This window comes from Sinohyriopsis cumingii, chromosome 8 (assembly GCF_028554795.1).
Source record: "Sinohyriopsis cumingii isolate HCF-2022 chromosome 8, ASM2855479v2, whole genome shotgun sequence".
In the NCBI taxonomy this organism is placed as follows: Eukaryota; Metazoa; Mollusca; class Bivalvia; order Unionida; family Unionidae; genus Sinohyriopsis; species Sinohyriopsis cumingii.
The window spans coordinates 103,243,696-103,263,020 of record NC_142968.1 but is presented as its reverse complement, the minus strand read 5'-3'; the positions used below and the strand labels follow the sequence as shown (position 1 = coordinate 103,263,020).

At 36.3% G+C, this 19,325-nt stretch overlaps 1 protein-coding gene across 1 annotated transcript in view; it reads right to left on the bottom strand.

Annotated features, from left to right (window-relative positions):
* The window catches only part of LOC149794269 (vitamin D3 receptor-like), a 152,436-nt gene that overhangs the window by 22,650 nt on the left and 110,461 nt on the right, over positions 1-19,325 (bottom strand). The window contains exons 2-3 of the mRNA XM_089968417.1: positions 15,886-16,047; positions 1,460-1,577 (exon numbers count right to left, since the gene is read on the bottom strand). Of these exons, the coding sequence (XP_089824543.1) occupies positions 1,460-1,577; positions 15,886-16,047 (280 nt within the window). The remainder of the gene's footprint in view (positions 1-1,459; positions 1,578-15,885; positions 16,048-19,325) is intronic.

Below are 19,325 nucleotides of genomic sequence, written 5' to 3'. Positions count from 1 at the left end.
AATGTCATATCAACACTACTGAAGACTTTCCATTCTAAAGGCCCTACTAAATCTATCATGTCAACACTACTGAAGACTTTCCATTCTGAAGGCCCAAATAAATGTCATGTCAACACTACTGAAGACTTTCCATTCTAAAGGCCCTAATAAATGTGTCAGGTCAACACTACTGAAAACTTTCCATTCTGAAGGCCCTACTAAATGTGTCAAGTCAACACCATTTCTTTTAGGACCAACCTGACATCAAAAGAAGTTTTTAAATGGATATCTAATGAGGAGGAGTTTTAATATCATGATTTTGAAGATGGACCTGTGGTGGTCATGCTGGATGTCCAAGTGACACTATTTTCATTTATGTCCAACTATATATTATAAGAAGACTTCTGGTGAAACCCCATCTCAATTACTTTCAATTCTTAATGACTAGTGATAAAACAAATTTCAAGATAGTTGCTGTAACTGTGGTTGCCATACTGGATGTCAGATCAGCGGATAAACTAGACATCATTAATTTTTTAGTAAAAACACCATGTTGAAATGACCCTCCATGAGTAGTGATAAGAACACCCTATTGTGGTGGCCATATTGGGTGTCTAAATGCCACCATTTTCATTTAGGACCAACAAGGAATCATCGGAAGTTGTCTGGTGAAAACCCCATGTTGATATGAATTTCTTTTTCTGGAGATTCAACAGTAATAACAAGATTTTCAGCAAGGCTGCCATGGTGGCATACTGAATTTCAGACTGGCACCATTTTCACTTTAGAACCAACAAGACATATAAAGTCTATTAGTGAAAACCCAATTCTGATACCACCATCCATTCATCAAAAGTAGTAATACAGGCCCGGTCCTACAATGTGTGGGGCCCAAGGCAGCAAGTAATGAGCACTGGGCCCCAAGCAAAAAAATTGCATTGCAGAGCTGATTTCCTGAAAGCATGGGGCCCAAGATGGTTGCCCCATTTACCTTGCCTTAGGGCTTGGCCTGTAGTAATACATTTGCAAGATGGCTGATGTGGTGGTAATACTGGCTTTGAGAAGCACTATTTTCTGATCTAGGACCAACTAAACCTTGTGCCATCAAGTATCATGGCAATCCTAAAAATAGCTGAGAAGAAGCAATATCAAACTTTTGCAAAATGGATGGACAGATGACTGATGGTGTCCACAGGTCATCTCATAAATTCTTTTAGTCTATGATCACTTGAGCTACAATTGTGTAAAAAAGAAAAATTTGGAAAATTGTCCTAAATATCTAATCCACTTATGATCATATTATAGTGTTTAAACTTTTACAGGTCTTAAGTCAAATATTTTTGTGAGATTGAAATAAAAATGGATTTGTGCGGGACATTAGGGACATGTGGATGGACAGCAACAAAACAATACACCCATGTCTGCTTTTACAATGAGCATAAACATACACTGTATGGAATGATAACAAACATAGCCCTACTTAATATCATTTCTTTCTGCATCCCCACAGTAAAGCACTTGGCAAGTCGACATCTTTTACAGAAAGAACGAGACTCGACTGTGACCTCACATCTTCCTTCACATCTACCTCTAATGGTCTGAAAAACATTAAAATATAATTACATACCAGTCTGAACAAAACAAGATTGGTTACATTCTGAAACTTTTTAAATTTTCTTTATATTAGATACTGCAAAGTACTAAAGCATCAAGGATGCTATTATAATCTGATTCCTTAAAAAAAAGATCCCCCATATAACTCAACAAACAAACCTTTGTAAAGAAATTGATGATGTATGATCATAAGATAAAATTCTATTAATATATCCTCTTTCATGCATAATTTCTGAAACATTTCTTAAATTTTATGATTTGTTTCATAATTCTTTATTTTTTATATGCTCATATTTTTCCCCATTAACTTTACATTGTCAGAATCATTCAATATTACCTGATACTGAACTCACACAACAATACACACAGCATTCACGTGCATAAAGGAACTACCTTCTATTGTAAATAAACAATGGATGCAGATGCCAGCACTTTTGATTTGCACACAAATCATGTACACTCGCGTAAGACTCTTTACGTTGTGGTTGTTTAAATCTGTTTCTGAATGAACTAAAACAGATGTTTCGTGGACTGCCACACACCAGATGCTTTGACACATTCCACGTTGATACAATGTTTCGGATTTAGGCTAGCTACAGTATACAACAGACACAAGAAAATGTCCTTATAAATAACATACAAGTGACAAGTCATATACTGTCTTCTTTAGCTGGTGATAAGAATGGCAAAATATAATATACTTACAGTTTTACACCCTGAATTTCCTCAAAAAGTATTTTCTTAATTCTGCAAATCCAAATTACATGAGCCATGTCATAGGTTTTCAATCTGGATGACACATTTCGAAATTGTGCTGTAATTTCGATGATAAGTGCAACAGCATCATAATTACTGCACTCAAAATGAAATAAGCATTAAATTCCATAGCATCTTTTTGATAACTGCAACTGAAAGACTTCATATTTTTCCCACATTATGATTTCAAACATTCATGACAAAAACAGAAGACATTTGCAGATGTAAACACGCTTATCCTGCGCCGCTTCAATTTGATGTATTTCATGTATAATTTGCAAAGATGAATCCAATCCAAAATCACAGACTTTCGTCGAATTGAAACAAAATACCAAAATATATTAATTCCAGATCAAATGGAAAAGTTGTTGCAATGCGCATTCATTCACAATGACTCCGAATTTCAATTTTAACTAAACACGCCATTTTCTTTCGAATGTTATGTCAAGCGCATGACAAAGTTCAAATTTATCTGGGTGGAGTTATGTGCGCAGTAATAATGTTGATTTGTGTAATGATGAATATGCAATTGTGTATTTAGTTTGGAATGTGGCATACATTCATTTACGTTGTTTCTTGTAGTTGATTGTGTTTATATAATTAAACCTTAGGTAGAAGAAAAAAAATGAACATATAATAAAAAGGTTACTGCATTTGTATGGGAAAATATGAACTCGTTTTGTGGGAAGGATATACTGCACTCCCAAGGTCGTGCAGTATTCCATCCCAAAACTCATTCATATTTTCCCATACAAATACAGTAACCAATAATTAATATATCCTCTTTCATGCAATATTTCCTAAACATTTCTTAAATTTTATAATTTGTTTTCTAATTCTTTATTTACTATACTTGTTAAAATTTTGTTTTTCAAGTTGAAGAAAAAAAAACAACAACAAATGAAACATCAATCACCTATACACATTGCATCACTTTACACTTTGCACCTGCTTAGTCTTAAATTAAGGTCTTTTCACCAACTCTAAAATGCCAAACACTGAATTCTGGTAAAAAACTTGTGGCCCCCAGCACCTCGAGTTTTTCTAGTTCTAAAGTATCCTGCCCAAAATGCCTTTGAATACTTAATCAGAGTGTCTGAAAACGCAAACCTAGAAACTCATCTATTCTGTCTCTGAAATGTGTGACAACTGAACCTAGGCTATATCAGTCTGCGCCAGCCATATGTGTAAGAGCCCAGTCTATATTGGTAAGAGCCTAGTCTATATGGGTAAGAGTCTAATCTATATTGGTAAGAGCCCAGTCTAAATGGGTAAGAGTCTAGTCTATATGTGTAAGAGTCTAGTCAATATGGGTAAGAGCCTAGTCTACATGTATATGGGTAAGAGCCTAGTCTATATGTGTAAGAATCCAGTCTATATGGGTAAGAGCTTAGTCTATATGGGTAAGAGCCCAGTCTATATGGATAAGAGTCTAATCTATATTGGTAAGAGCCCAGTCTATATGGGTAAGAGCTTAGTCTATATGGGTAAGAGCCCAGTCTATATGGGTAAGAACCTAGTCTATACGGGTAAGAGCCTAGTCTATATGGGTAAGAGTCTAATCTATATTGGTAAGAACCCAGTCTATATGGGTAAGAGCTTAGTCTATATGGGTAAGAGCCCAGTCTATATGGGTAAGAATCTGATCTCTATTGGTAAGAGCCCAGTCTATATGGGTAAGAGTCTAATCTATATTGGTAAGAGCCCAGTCTATATGGGTAAGAGCTTAGTCTATACGGGTAAGAGCCCAGTCTATATGGGTAAGAGTCTAATCTATATTCGTAACAGCCCAGTCTATATGGCTAAGAGCTTAATCTATATGGGTAAGAGTCTAGTCAATATGGGTAAAAGCCTAGTCTATATGGGTAAGAGCCTAGTCTACATGTATATGGGTAAGAGCCTAGTCTATATGGGTAAGAGCCTAGTCTACATGTATATGGGTAAGAGCCTAGTCTACATGGGTAAGAGCCTAGTCTATATGGGTGAGAGTCTAATCTAATATATAAGAGCCCAGTCTATATGGGTAAGAGCCTAGTCTATATGGGTAAGAGTCTAGTCTATATGGGTAACAGCCTAGTCTATATGGCTAAGAGCTTATTCTATATGGGTAAGAGTCTAGTCAATATGGGTAAGAGCCTAGTCTATATGGGTAAGAGCCTAGTCTACATGTATATTGGAAAGAGCCTAGTCTATATGGGTAAGAGCCTAGTCTACATGTATATGGGTAAGAGCCTAGTCTACATGGGTAAGAGCCTAGTCTATATGGGTAAGAGTCTAATCTAATATATAAGAGCCCAGTCTATATGGGTAAGAGCCTAGTCTATATGGGTAAGAGTCTAGTCTATATGGGTAAGAGCCTAGTCTACGTGTATATTGGTAAGAGCCCAGTCTATATGGGTAAGAGCCTAGTCTATATGGGTAAAAGCCTAGTCTATATGGGTAAAAGCCTAGTCTATATGGGTAAGAGCCTAGTCTACATGTATATGGGTAAGAGCCTAGTCTATAGGGGTGAGAGGCTAGTCTACATGTATATGGGTAAGAGCCTAGTCTACATGGGTAAGAGCCTAGTCTATATGGGTAAGAGTCTAGTCTATGTGGGTAAGAGTCTAGTCTATATGGGTAAGAGCCTAGTCTATATGGGTAAAAGCCTAATCTACATGGGTAAGAGCCCAGTCTATATGGGTAAAAGCCTAGTCTATATGGGCAAGAGTCTAATCTATATGGGTAAGAGCCTAGTCTATATGGGTAAAAGCCTAGTCTATATGGGTAAGAGCCTAGTCTACATGTATATGGGTAAGAGCCTAGTCTATATTATATGGGTAAGAGCCCAGTCTATATGGGTAAGAGTCTAATCTATATTGGTAAGAGCCCAGTCTATATGGGTAAGAGCCTAGTCTATATGGGTAAGAGCCCAGTCTATGTGGGTAAGAGTCTAGTCTATGTGGGCAAGAGCCTAGTCTATGTGGGTAAGAGTCTAGTCTATATGGGTAAGAGCCCAGTCCATATGGGTAAGAGCCCAGTCTATATGGGTAAAAGCCTAGTCTACATGGGTAAGAGTCTAATGTTTATTGGTAAGAGCCCAGTCTATATGGGTAAGGCCCTAGTGTATATGGGTAAGAGTCTAATCTATATTGGTAAGGGCCCAGTCTATATGGGTAAGAGCGTAGTCTATATGGGTAAGAGTCCAGTCTATATGGGTAAGAGCCTAGTCTATATGGGTAAGAGTCTGGTCTATATGGGTAAGAGCCTAGTCTATATGGGTAAGAGCCTAGTCTACATGTATATTGGCAAGAGCCCCGTCTACATGGGTCAAAGCCTAGTCTATATGTGTAAGAGTCAAGTCTATATGGGTAAAAGTCTAGTCTATATGGGTATGAGTCTAGTCTATATGGGTAAGAACCTAGTCTACATGTATATGGGTAAAAGCCTAGTCTATATGGGTAAGAACCTACTCTACATATATATGGGTAAGAGCCTAGTCTATATTATATGGGTAAGAGCCAAGTCTACATGGGCAAGAGTCTAATCTATATTGGTAAGAGCCCAGTCTATATGGGTAAGAGCTTAGTCTATATGATTAAGAGTCCAGTCTATATGGGTAAGAGCCTAGTCTATATGGGTAAAAGTCTAGTCTATATGGGCAAGATCCTATAGTCTACATGTATATGGGTAAGAGCATAGTCTATATGTATATGGGTAAGAGCCAAGTCTATATGGGTAAGAGTCTAATCTATAGTGGTAAAAGCCCAGTCTATATCAGTAAGAGCTTAGTCTATATGGTTAAGAGCCCAGTCTATATGGGTAACAGCCTAGTCTATATGGACAAGAACCCAGTCTATGTGGGTGAGAGTCTAGTCTATGTGGGTAAGAGTCTAGTCTATGTGGGTAAGAGCCCAGTCCATATGGGTAAGAGCCCAGTCTATATGGGTAAAAGCCTAGTCTACATGGGTAAGAGTCTAATGTTTATTGGTAAGAGCCCAGTCTATACGGGTAAGAGCCTAGTCTACATGGGTAAGAGTCTAATGTTTATTGGAAAGAGCCCAGTCTATAAGAGCCCAGTCTATACAGGTAAGAGCCTAGTCTATATGGGTAAGAGTCTAATCTATATTGGTAAAAGCCCTGTCTATATGGGTAAGAGCCTAGTCTATATTGGTAAGAGCCCAGTCTATATGGGTAAGAACCTAGTCTATATGGGTAAGAGCCCAGTCTATATGGGTAAGAGTCTAATCTATGTGGGTAAGAGCCTAGTCTATGTGGGTAAGAGTCTATGTGGGTGAGAGTCTAGACTATATGGGTAAGAGCCCAGTCTATATGGGTAAGAGTCTAATCTATATTGGTAAGAGCCCAGTCTACATGGGTAAGAACTTAGTCTATATGGGTAAGAGCCTAGTCTATATTTGTAAGAGTCTAGTCTATATGGGTAAGAGCCTAGTCTATATGGGTAAGAGCCTAGTCTACATGTATATTGGTAAGAGCCCAGTCTATATGGGTAAGAGCCTAGTCTATATTTGTAAGAGCCTAGTCTATATTTGTAAGAGTCTAGTCTATATGGGTAAGAGCCTAGTCTATATGTGTAAGAGCCTAGTCTACATGTATATGGGTAAGAGCCTAGTCTATAAGGGTAAAAGCCCAGTCTACATGTATATGTGTAAGAGCCTAGTCTATGTGGGTAAGAGCCTAGTCTACATGTATATGGGTAAAAGCCTAGTCTATATGTATATGGGTAAGTGCCCAGTCTATATGGGTAAGAGGCCAGTCTATATGGGTAAGAGCCTAGTCCACATGGGTAAGAGTCTAGTCTATGTGGGTAACAGCCTAGTCTATATTGTTGTTGTTGTTGTTGTTGTTGTGGGGTTTAATGCCATTTTTCAGCACACGATAGGCTATATATGGCGGCCAGTATTAATGGTGCAGGAAGAACCCGGGAAAACCCCGGAAAGAACCACCAACCCACGAGAAGCTACTGGCAAGCTTTCTCACATACCCACATTGGCTGAATCTTAGACTCGAACCGACGCAGGCAGAGGTGAGATGGCAGTGATCCGTAACGAAGAGCGCTTTAGACCACTCGGCCACTCGGGGCCCCCTAGTCTATATGGGTAAGAGTCTAGTCTATATGGGTAAGAGCCTAGTCTATATGGGTAAGAGCCTAGTCTGCATGTATATCATATGGGTAAGAGCCTGGTCTACATGTATGTGGGTAAGAGCCTAGTCTATATGTATATGGGTAAGAGTCTAATCTATATTGGTAAGAGCCCAGTCTATATGGGCAAGAGCCCAATCTATATGGGTAAGAGTCTAATCTATATTGGTAAGAGCCCAGTCTATGTGGGTAAGAGAATAGTCTATATGGGTAAGAGCCTAGTCTATATGGGCAACAGCCCAGTCTATATGGGTAACAGCCTAGTCTATGTGGGTAAGAGCCTAGTCTATATGGGTAAGAGCCAATTCTACGTGTATATGGGTAAGAGCCAAGTCCATATGGGTAAGAGTCTAATCTATATTGGTAAGAGCCCAGTCTATATGGGTAAGAGTCTAGTCTATATGTGTAAGAGTCTAGTCTATGTGGGTAAGAGCCAAGTCTATATGTGTAAGAGCCTAGTCTATATGTGTAAGAGTCTAGTCTATGTGGGTAAGACCCTAGTCTATATTGGTAAGAGTTTTAGCTGCAGATCTAAAACTAGTGGTTGCATGTCCAGTAAGTGATTAACATGTACTATATATGGTTATAGGCCGGGTTTTCAATAGCTTCTGAGTTACAACTCTGGAGGGTAGAGATGGTCTCCAAGCCAAAGCAATATGCCTGGTCAAATTTGTATCTATGTGCTTAGTAAGTGCATACTGTAATAATAATAATAATAATAATGGCCTTATTTAAATAATAATATTAATGACCTTGTTTAAATAATAATAATAATAATAATAATAATAATAATGACCTTATTTAAATAATAATAATAATAATAATAATAATAATAATAATAATAATAATAATAATGACCTTATTTAAAGAGGGTAACACAATTAGCTAAAAACCAAATCTACCTTGAGGCCCTCATACAAAGGAATTTATTTATTTTAGCTGCATCTCTGAAGCCACTGGATATATTGGGTTTGGAAGAAGGAAACAGAGCAGGCATTTCTAATCTCATCTGGAATACTATTCCAGAGCAGAGTTCCAGAGTATTGGAAACTTTTGTTAAATAACTCATTTGGTTTGGGAATTTTATACTGTTTGGTAGACATGGATAGCAGGTGGGGAGTATTACCAGGTAGCCTATACTGGAATAGTGACTGTAAATATTCAGGAGCACTATTATGGGATATCCTGTACATTAATTTGGCTTTTCTCAAACAGATTTGGTCTTTAATAGGTAATATTTTTAACCTACCAGCTAAATTTTCTTTGCTTTCTTTCTGGATTGATATTAGCCCAAATGCTCTTTTATGAAGATGTGCCAACTTTGCTATGTTTTTGTCATTTGAATTACCCCATACTGTATTACAGTAGTCTAAATAGGGTTGTATGTAACTGTTATAAAATCGTTTTATGTGCCTTTCTGGGAGAAAATGTCTTATCCTACTGAGAAGCCATAAACTTGAATTTACTTTTTTATTGATATGTTTGATATGTTGAGTCCATGATATGTTATTATCTACCAGAACACCAAGTAGTCTATCATGACAGAACATTTGCAAATTTTTGTCCTTCCATGTCAGACATAGTTAATCACTATCAAGATATGGTTATAAGGTGGGCAACTTGATAGTTTTTATATTATGACCCAGGGGCAAAAGTCACCTGCGTTATGAAGTTGTCTGTTCACAACCTATAAGTGCATATACAGTGTGGTAATATACATAGCTAAGCTGTAACCCAGGAGATGTAGCTGCAAGCATTGAGAACATGACCCTAGGGTCCCAGTCATATCCCCATCTTAAATTTGTTGACACTTGGGTTGATTATCATGCACACCAATTTTCCAACAGGCTAGATTCATAATTTAGAAGTATTTTTTATTTTATGCAAAACAAACCCCACCAATACGCTACACACACAAGGCCTGTATCAAAATGTCATACTGTTGTGCACACTTACAAGCTATCCCTTATCACACCAGGCTTTTAGATCTGAACAGTGCAGAAAGAATTGAGAGACATTACTCATACATGAAGGCATGTTTGGATGGGAAGGATGACAATATGGGTTGAAAATCATACACACCAATTTTCACACAGGCTATTGTGAAAATTTAAAGTATTTTTTAATTTATGTAAAACAAACTCCCACCCCCTCCTTAACACATTAACCCCTAGCGACAAGTTAACATGACAGGAGGTAGTCGCCTACTGCCAAGCTCTGCAACATCATGGTCATGCAGGATACACTAAAGTGGGTGGTATTATAGAAAGGTAGACAGATGTAGCTCTACAATGATACCAAATAATCTGGAATATCGAGTTGCAATACAAAATACAGATGGAAAAACCTCATTTTTTGGAAATGATTTTTTTCTACCGAAAATTTGCTCGTGATCGGAATCCGATTTTGTGTCCAATTTTAGACTTTTTGGCCTTAGATCTAAGGTAGACCAGTATGGACTGCAAACAGACAGATGAACCTTTGCAAAAAGGATAAGATGGGCATTTGGAATAAAGAGTGGTCTCGATACAAAAATAATGGCTCCGTTTAGCAAAAAAAATATTAAAAAATATATAACTTTTACCCTTCTGTGCATGCGTGAGCCAAATACCCAACGAAAAACGATTTTTCTAATACAACATAGGCAGTATGTTATTGAAAGATCACCTGGGATTTGGTGTTTTTGGTTCTGTTCAGAAATAGCTTTCAAAATGTGTTTCCTACTCGAATCTCAAGCGAAAATGACAAAAACCTCCAAGGGTTAATGTGTTAAGCTCCACTACCAGGGGTTGTTTTAAAATTTCAAACTGCACATCAGACAAGCACCTCTAATTATATCTCAGGGTGGAGGTCTTGGACAGTGTAGGATTGTGGGACAACCTTATAACATGCAGATGGGAAGGATGACAATCCTTTTCTTGGAAAATCACTGGAATAACGAAAATTCACAGATTATTGACTTTGTCAACACAAGTTAGCTATAACCTTTATTCTACCTTATTTTCTTTCATATATCCTACAGAACTGGTTAATTTGTGAATCTACCTTATCTTGTTTCATTTAACCTACAGAACTGGTTAATTTGTGATTCTACCTTATCTTGTTTCATTTAACCTATAGAACTGGTTTTTTTGTGATTCCACCTTATCTTGTTTCATTTAACCTAAAGAACTGGTTAATTTGTGATTCTACCTTATCTTGTTTCATTTAACCTATAGAACTGGTTAATTTGATAAAGCGCTAAATGTATTTTTTGGGTGCACAAAATAAGATGACAGTGTGACAGTGTCTACATATAATTCCAATTCGCACAGAGTAGGGCCAAGATATTTTATGATGAATGTAAACATTCCTGATCACTTTTATTGCATATTATGATTATAATACATAAGGGTAAATACATGGGTAAAACTCCACTATACTCTCTTTTAATGAATGGCTGTCTAATTCCTTTTTACTCATGAATATACACAAAACTGTAGGTATCATAAACATTATTCAAGAGGAGTAAGCTCCCTTCACCTGAGAACTCTCCCCTTTGAGCTGCAGTCATGTCCAATAAAAATACTCAAGATCTTTTTTTGAGACTAACTGAACTCCATAAATTCAGTGGTATTGAGATGAGGCATTCACGGTCTTAAGAAAGTCAAATAAAATAGTGCAAAAGTCTTAACCTCCTCAGATTTAGAACAAGGATTTCCTCATCCTTATGTGTGGAATTAAGTTGGCTCATATGGAGATAAAACCACACTAAAGTAAAATTTTATAGTGTAAGATATTAATAAAAGAATACAACATGAACAGTGACCTAGGGGGGAAAATTGAAGAAAATAAAATGACAGCCAACTACTGGTAATTTTGCCATTTATGACTTTAAAAAAGTTTAAAAATAATAATAAACCTGAATTATGAATTGATGGGAGAAACTACGGTGATAATGTACACTTAGAGCATTTTAATTATTTTTTGGCATTTAAAGAACATAATTCCAAAACATATTTTAATAGACACAGGAACAAAATAAGTGCATCAAATATTCTCTTCAATTATATTTTACGATAAGGCCTTCAGAATAAACTGCAGCAACAGAAAGAAAATGGAAAAACTCTTGCAATTTCATGCTAAAATGGTACATTTGTTTTAAAACATGTTGCCATGTTCCTTTTTACATTCACCTTTCAGAACATTTTGCAATAATTTGATTATCTATAATAATCTTGGAAACAAATACTGAAAATGCGCTGTATTGCAAAGCTGTTTCAAGTTAGTCCTTATTTTCTGTGCATTGTTTCTCTAGATGTGAAAAAAAAAATCCCAAAAATGACCTTTTCCCATTCTGGACTGCATAACTTAATTGTAATATTGGAGTAAAGTCACAAGATCAGCTTTGCCAGCAATGTGGATCTGTTTGTGAACAATACAGTGCAAACTGGCAAAGGCTCTCCAATGCAATGAATACAGAACCTATTGTAGGAAAACCTAACATTAACAATGCTGAGGTGAAAGATAAGAAGTCATTGAAATAATAGCAAGGACTGAACCAATTCCAGTTTCTGATCCTGGTAAAGAAAAAAATGTATCAATTGAATTTTCAATTAGACAATGATTTTACCCTTATATACCAGCATGCTTATCCACAGGTGCTCGACGCGAGCTTGATGTTAAGAAATAAAACAATCATCTAAAGAAAAAAAATCATACAGATTGACAAAAATACCTTAGATTACCCCCATGATCTGTTCTGACATAGGACCCTCTCTATCATAATATATAAGAGAGAAGGTACGGAACTTCCAAATACTTTGCTCCACCCATGACCCTCGATTTCTTTCGGCTATTTCAGTCTTTAAAGGCACACGACCATACTATATGGCTTGTTTTACTCCTGAGATATTTTTCTATCTATCAAGCCATCATTGACTTTTCTGCATTATACCAAACTGAAGTTACGGGCTCCGAAACGTGCGATTTTTGCAAATTTTTTTCATTGTGGACAATTCCGTGCTCCTATGATAATAAGTATAACCTTTTGAGCCAATCATATTTTGGCGTTGATGTTAGTGCAGCATAGTTTGCCTTTTGGAAAATAGAGATGCATGTATACGATGTGTTGTGCAGTGAAGAAGACAATGTATAATTCTTGCATGGAACAAGATTCCTAAAGTTGAATCGAGTTAATGGTAAGTAAAAAACTTACTTTTGCATCTACCACTGTTCTGTAATTCAAGAAGGGATGCACCACAGAGTTTCAAACATTGTCCATATAACTCATGTCACTGGTTTTCACATGTGCACAGACTTGTCCACAATGAAAAAATTCTGGAGACCGTAACTTCAGTTTGGTACAACGCAGAAAAGTCAACATGGCTTGATGGATAGAAAAATATCTCAGGAGTAAAACAAGCCATATAGTATGGTCATGTGCCTTTAAAGATCGAAATAGCAGAAGGAAATTGCGGGTCACGGGTGGAGCGAAGTATTTGGAAGTTCCATACCTTCTTTATTATATATTATGATAGAGAGGGTCCTATGTCAGAACGGGTCATGGTGGTAATCTAAGGTACTTTTGTCACTCTGTATAATTTTTTTCCTTCAGATGATTGTTTTTTTTTATTAACCATCAAGCTCGCCTGAGCACCTGTGTGCTTATCATGAATCAACTAAGGCAACTTGTGTCAAGAGAGTGAAATGCATGTACATGTACCATGGGATGTGCTAGCATGTATGAGCCAAACAGAGATGCTATATTAAACTTCTATCAATTACACATTCAGGAAATGTGTCAAACGTGGGTAAGATGGAACTGCCATCTGGATTCAAGATTGACATTTTTCTCACTATAGGGTGTACCATGTCTACCTATGCAACCAAAGATGACTTTGTACCATCTATACATCCTAGCCATGGCTTCATTATATCGTGCCTGTTTAATCTTGCGGCCAAAACACAAGGAAATAATTCATGAAAAAATCTGTTACAACTTATGGAAAGGTCCTTGAAAAATTCTACAGAGGAGGTTCAGGATGGATACTTTTAAGATGCTTGGAACTTGAGCTTCATCTTTTCCATACAAACCTTATTGTAGATCGTAGTCCATTAATGCCATAGTCTACAAACTATGCTACATTTACAATTCCGTAATGCTTTATTAGGATTTCAAGTCCATTAATGCCATAGTCTACTGACTATGCTAGATGTACAATTCCATAATGCTGTATTAGGAATTTAAGTCCATTAATGCCATAGTCTACAAACTATGCTACATTTACAATTCCGTAATGCTGTAATGGAATTTAAGTGCATTAATGCCATAGTCTACTGACTATGCTACATTTACAATTCCGTAATGTTGTATTAGGAATTTAAGTCCATTAATGCCATAGTCTACTGACTATGCTAGATGTACAATGCCATAATGCTGTATTAGGAATTTAAGTCCATTAATGCCATAGTCTACAAACTATGCTACATTTACAATTCCGTAATGCTGTATTAGGATTTTAAGTGCATTAATGCCATAGTCTACTGACTATGCTACATTTACAATTCCATAATGCTGCATTAGGAATTTAAGTCCATTAATACCATAGTCTACTTGTTCAAACAGAGGTATTTTAATAAAATAAACATCTTTACTTTTTCATTTCAATTTTAGATTCTTATTTATTAGCTTTATCATAATCTTTTTATTAAGGCTATATAGTTTTGTTTCCCGCTGGGTTAATTATGACTAGAAAAGAAATGAAAAGTGCACTCTACTTTTAAATTGTTTGGAATTTCATTCAGCTTGACTGTCTGCCTTTTCTACATTTAATCTCGAAATACTGATGAAATGAGGGTTGACTGTCAGGCCATCTGTTTTGGGGCATCCAGCAAGTACATCAGATTCGAATTTAACGCCATTTTTGAGGGGTTCAAAATCGCTCACTGTAATATCCTTTAATACTTTCCCAGCTCATATAATCTGATATACTTCCTGACTTAAAAAATAAATTGCCTTCATTACTATGATCAGCCATTATTTGCCGAACTAAATTGACATCTACAATTGAACAATACTGAGAATCGGCTATTTAGGGTCTTCTCGATAGCCTGCATTATAAACATGAATTTGTAAAACTTCCTTTATGCCAGGTTCAAACATCGACACAATGCTTGTTATGGGGCGAAATGTGACAATCAAATTTAAATTAACAATCATTCATGTTAACCTGAACAATTCAGATATGTCAACAGTTACGACAAAATACACGTTGCGACAATTGCTTAAATATTTATACATTTCTACTTTAAAGGCTGAATAAATCTGTATACTGCACAGAGTACATGTTCATATGCACAGCTTGAAATTAATCTGCACAAATTTGAAAGCCCTTCCTTACAGGATACTATATGACATAATTTGAAAGCCCTTCCTTACATGTACAAATCTGATAGCCCTTCCTTGCTAAGGACGCTATATGACGTAATTTGATCAAAACTGGTCTGTTGGTTTTTGTGAAGGAGTTTAAAATAGCAATTACTGATGGATGTTTAATACAGGGCCATACCATGAGCTTATTTGGCCTTTAAGGCCTGTTGAGACCCATATGCTTATTTGGTCTTAAGGCCTGGTGAGACCCATAAGTTTATTTGTCCTTAAGGCCTGTTGAGACCAATATGCTTATTTAGCCTTAAGGCCTGTTTAGATCCATATGCTTATTTGGCCTTAAGGCGAGATGAAACCTAAGGAAGATAAACCCTTCCAAACAAATGTAAACACCTACTACAACAAGACAGCATTAAAGTTACAGACAGACACTCAATGCAGGACCATATCATAAACTCATATGGTCTTGTGAAATCAAAGTTGTTAAACCTTGACAAGAACCATTCCATGCAAATGTAAACATGTACTCCAGGAAGATACAGCAAACAGGAAATATCAATGTCATATATATTAGGATACAAGATAATGTATTTAAACATACAAATATGTGAGAAAATTATGAGAAGAAAATCAAGTATCCAGTGAAAAGTGTTTGACATAAACTTCAAGTTAAAATTCTAGATGGGTGCTTGTGGAAGAAGCGTGTCATTACTGCAAGCAAAAAGTCAAACTCTCAAAAGTTTAATAATGTGTTTAAAAATGTTATAATTGTTATAATCACCTGAAAATCCAATTGTGACATACACATAAAAGTATAAATAAATCTACCGAATTTAATTGCAATTAATTTAATTCATTTAACTGAATGCAAACTGGGCAGACAGATAAAAAAGAACTAGTAACACTACATGTCCTGACCAAATTCATGGTGTTGCAACAGAAAATTAAGTACAAATTGTTAATTGTGGGAAAATAAAAAAGCCCTACTGTATAGGGATGAACAGTTCTTGCTGTGTATTCTTACCTTGTGAGCATTGCGTCTAAAGAAAGCCTTGCATGACTCACAAGAGACAGCATTGAAGTTGTAACCGAGGGCGCGGTCACCACAGACCAGGCAAGTCTTGTCTTTCTTCAGGCCAAGGCTGGACATGAAGGGATGGGCAGAGTCAGGGCTCTGTTGTTGCTCCTGCAGAAAGAAAGTACGGATCATCAGTATAAACCAAAATAAACCACTACAACTAGACAATTCAGTAGTATACATGCTCCCTTTGCATGTCGTATCTGTTCTGGTTTCAAGATCCCTAGTCAAAATACATGAGGGTGGGTGTCTGTCCGTAGTAGTCTTCCTTTGCCCATCTTAGGGAGCTTCATTGTTCAGCATGCTGGACTAACAAGCAGTGGGTTATGGGTTCAAATCCTGATCTGACCCTCCGTTGATTGACTTTTGCTTCAGCACTATTGTGTCTTTCATGCACTGTTGTGCCACTGTACACTGATGAATAAGTCAATCAAATGCAAAGCATGCATTGATGATTTAGTTTACAAGGAAACAATTTCAAACCTGATAAATCATCTGAAATTCAAACTTCAACTGACAAGGTAATCAGAATGGCAAAAATGTTCCAAACTGAAACCAACTGTCTGGAAGACCCATTAGAAAATGCTTCTATGCTATAAGGGCAGTGATGTGAACATAATGAAGATGAATAAATTACTGCATCATGAAACTGCAGAATTTAAGACCCAACAATCAAAAGAACATGATTTTTGAAAACAAAAAATGATCAACAAGCCTGCTGAACAACTTTCAAATATCAAGATAAAATCGGAATTTCCCAAAAAAGTAAACTAACGCATAAAATGCAACTTGAGCCAGTCATTGAATTGCTTCCTAATCACTGAAGAGGAAAATAATAAAATGAAGGATAAAAGTGAAGCATTTGAATGTGAAGATAATTTGTTAACAGAAAGAAAAAAATATATGGTTCTATTGCAATGGAGCCTGAAATTCTCTTGTCAATAATGGAAGACATTAAAATCTTAAAAACTGAAATTGTTACAGTGGCGAATGAAGAGTCTGAAAATTTAAGAAACAATATGTCAAAGATGAAAACCAATAAAAATGACATGGCAGTTGATGATATATACTAAAATCAATCAAATCTGAGACTCAGACATAAAACAGTAATATGGATAAGTCTGTGAGAAAATATAACACTCAAAGCTATTAAGTTTACTACGAACTTAAATCCTTCTTATATCTCAAAGTCTTCTGGGACAAGAAATCGTACAACTAAAAGTCTAGTCACAAAAATGTTGTTCACTGCAGCCATCATTGCTCTAACGTTAGCAGTGAAAATCTTGGTTCTGTAAACACAAGTACCCTTCTCAAACATAAAAATCTTGGCTCTGTAAACACAAAGTACTTTTCTCAAACACAATAATCTTGGCTCTGCAAACACAAAGTACCCTTCTCAAACATAAAAATCTTGGCTCTGTAAACACAAAGTGCTCTTCTCAAACATAAAAATCTTGGCTCTGTAAACACAAAGTACTCTTCTCAAACATAAAAATATTGGCTCTGTAAACAAACTGCTCTTCTCAAACAAAAATCTTGGCTCTGTAAACACAAAGTACTCTTCTTAAACAAAAAAATTTTGGCTCTGTAAACACAAAGTACTCTTCCCAAACATAAAAATCTTGGCTCTGTAAACACAAAGTACTCTTCTTAAACATAAAAATCTTGGCTCTGTAAACACAAAGTACTCTTCTCAAACATAAAAATCCTGGCTCTGTAAACACAAAGTACTCTTCTCAAACATAAAAATCTTGGCTCTGTAAACACAAACTACTCTTCTCAAACATAAAAATCTTGGCTCTGTAAACACAAAGTACTCTTCTCAAACATAAAAATCTTGGCTCTGTAAACACAAACTACTCTTCTCAAACATAAAAATCTTGGCTCTGTAAACACAAAGTACTCTTCTCAAACATAAAAATATTGGCTCTGTAAACACAAAGTACTCTTCTCAAACATAAAAATCTAGCCACTCACAAAATTAGGAAATATCTACAAAACAAACACTACTGATTGGTGTCACGTCACTATCATTAAATATCATGCGTACTCACAAGTTGTCAAACTACAAACAACAAAGATTCAGATCTGCTCTAGCATAATATGCCTGCAGATCAGGGTCTATGTTGTTTGTTCTACTGATTACTCCTAAAAACCTACATATTAATGAATTCAACCTAAAAGAACTGAAATTTCCTTGCAACTTTAACCTTGAAAATATGCCATATTATCAGTCATGAAAGATTTTACATTGGAACAAACATTGAATGGTTTCATTTCCAGATGCATGTACATAGTTTTATAATGGAATATCCACTGCCATCTTTCAGTTTTTATCACCTTTAGTAACTTTGGCCATTGGAAGCATCAACAGAGACATGGATGGATATCCATTAAAAACAAGATGATGGTATATTTTTTTAAAATTCTTTTTCTTTATATGCACTTGATTAATTAAGTTTAACAGAACAACAGATTAAATTAACCTGCATTTTAATGTGATCAGACTGTGCTGACCTGCATAAAATACATCTTGCACACTGCACAAAAGTAACCCAAAAGATGTATGGTCAACTAACCTCAAATATACACAGTTACGAGTCAGAATTTTTTCTGTTGGCCCACTGCAATATTAATTATATGCTTTGCTCCAACAGACCCCTGGCTTCGAGTCTCGGGCTCTGCAAATGTGGACATGTGAGAAAGCTTGCTTGAAGCCTCTTGTTGATTGATGTTTTTTCCATGGTTTTCCTGGGTTCTAAGAATCCACCACCATTTATACTGGCCACCACGTATAGCCTATTTTGTCCTGAAAAATGGCATTCAAACCCATAACAAACACAATAACAATACTCCAGTAGTCAGAACCCTACTACTCATCAGTATCTTGGTAGCTGTTGTTCTTGTGGTGGGCTTAAAGCCATTTTCCAGCACATGATAGACTATCCATGGTGGCCAGTATAACTGACTTAGGATTTTTTGGGTCTGGTGCATTACGGCACAGCAATGCATATAGGTTATTTAACACCGAGCCAATTGAAGTAAACTGCCTCGCCCCAGGATACACCATGCATCAAGGAAGATTATAAGATACTCACACAGAATTATGGCGATAATCCCCCTCCATGGGCCACACACTCAGTGTGGCTAGTGGTGTGTTCCACGCTGACTAGTCAATGGCTTTTGCCAATCACTACCTTGCTGAAGGGACAATTCTTACATTTTTGGTTACTTTTACACAAGAAAAAGTATTAAGTAATGGTAATGAAATGTGAATCATACTCCAATACCAAAATTCCATTTATATTTTTTGTTTAGGCATCATCATCTGCATAATCATCTCTAACTCCAATGATCATGTCAAACTTAGATCGAACTCACCCAAG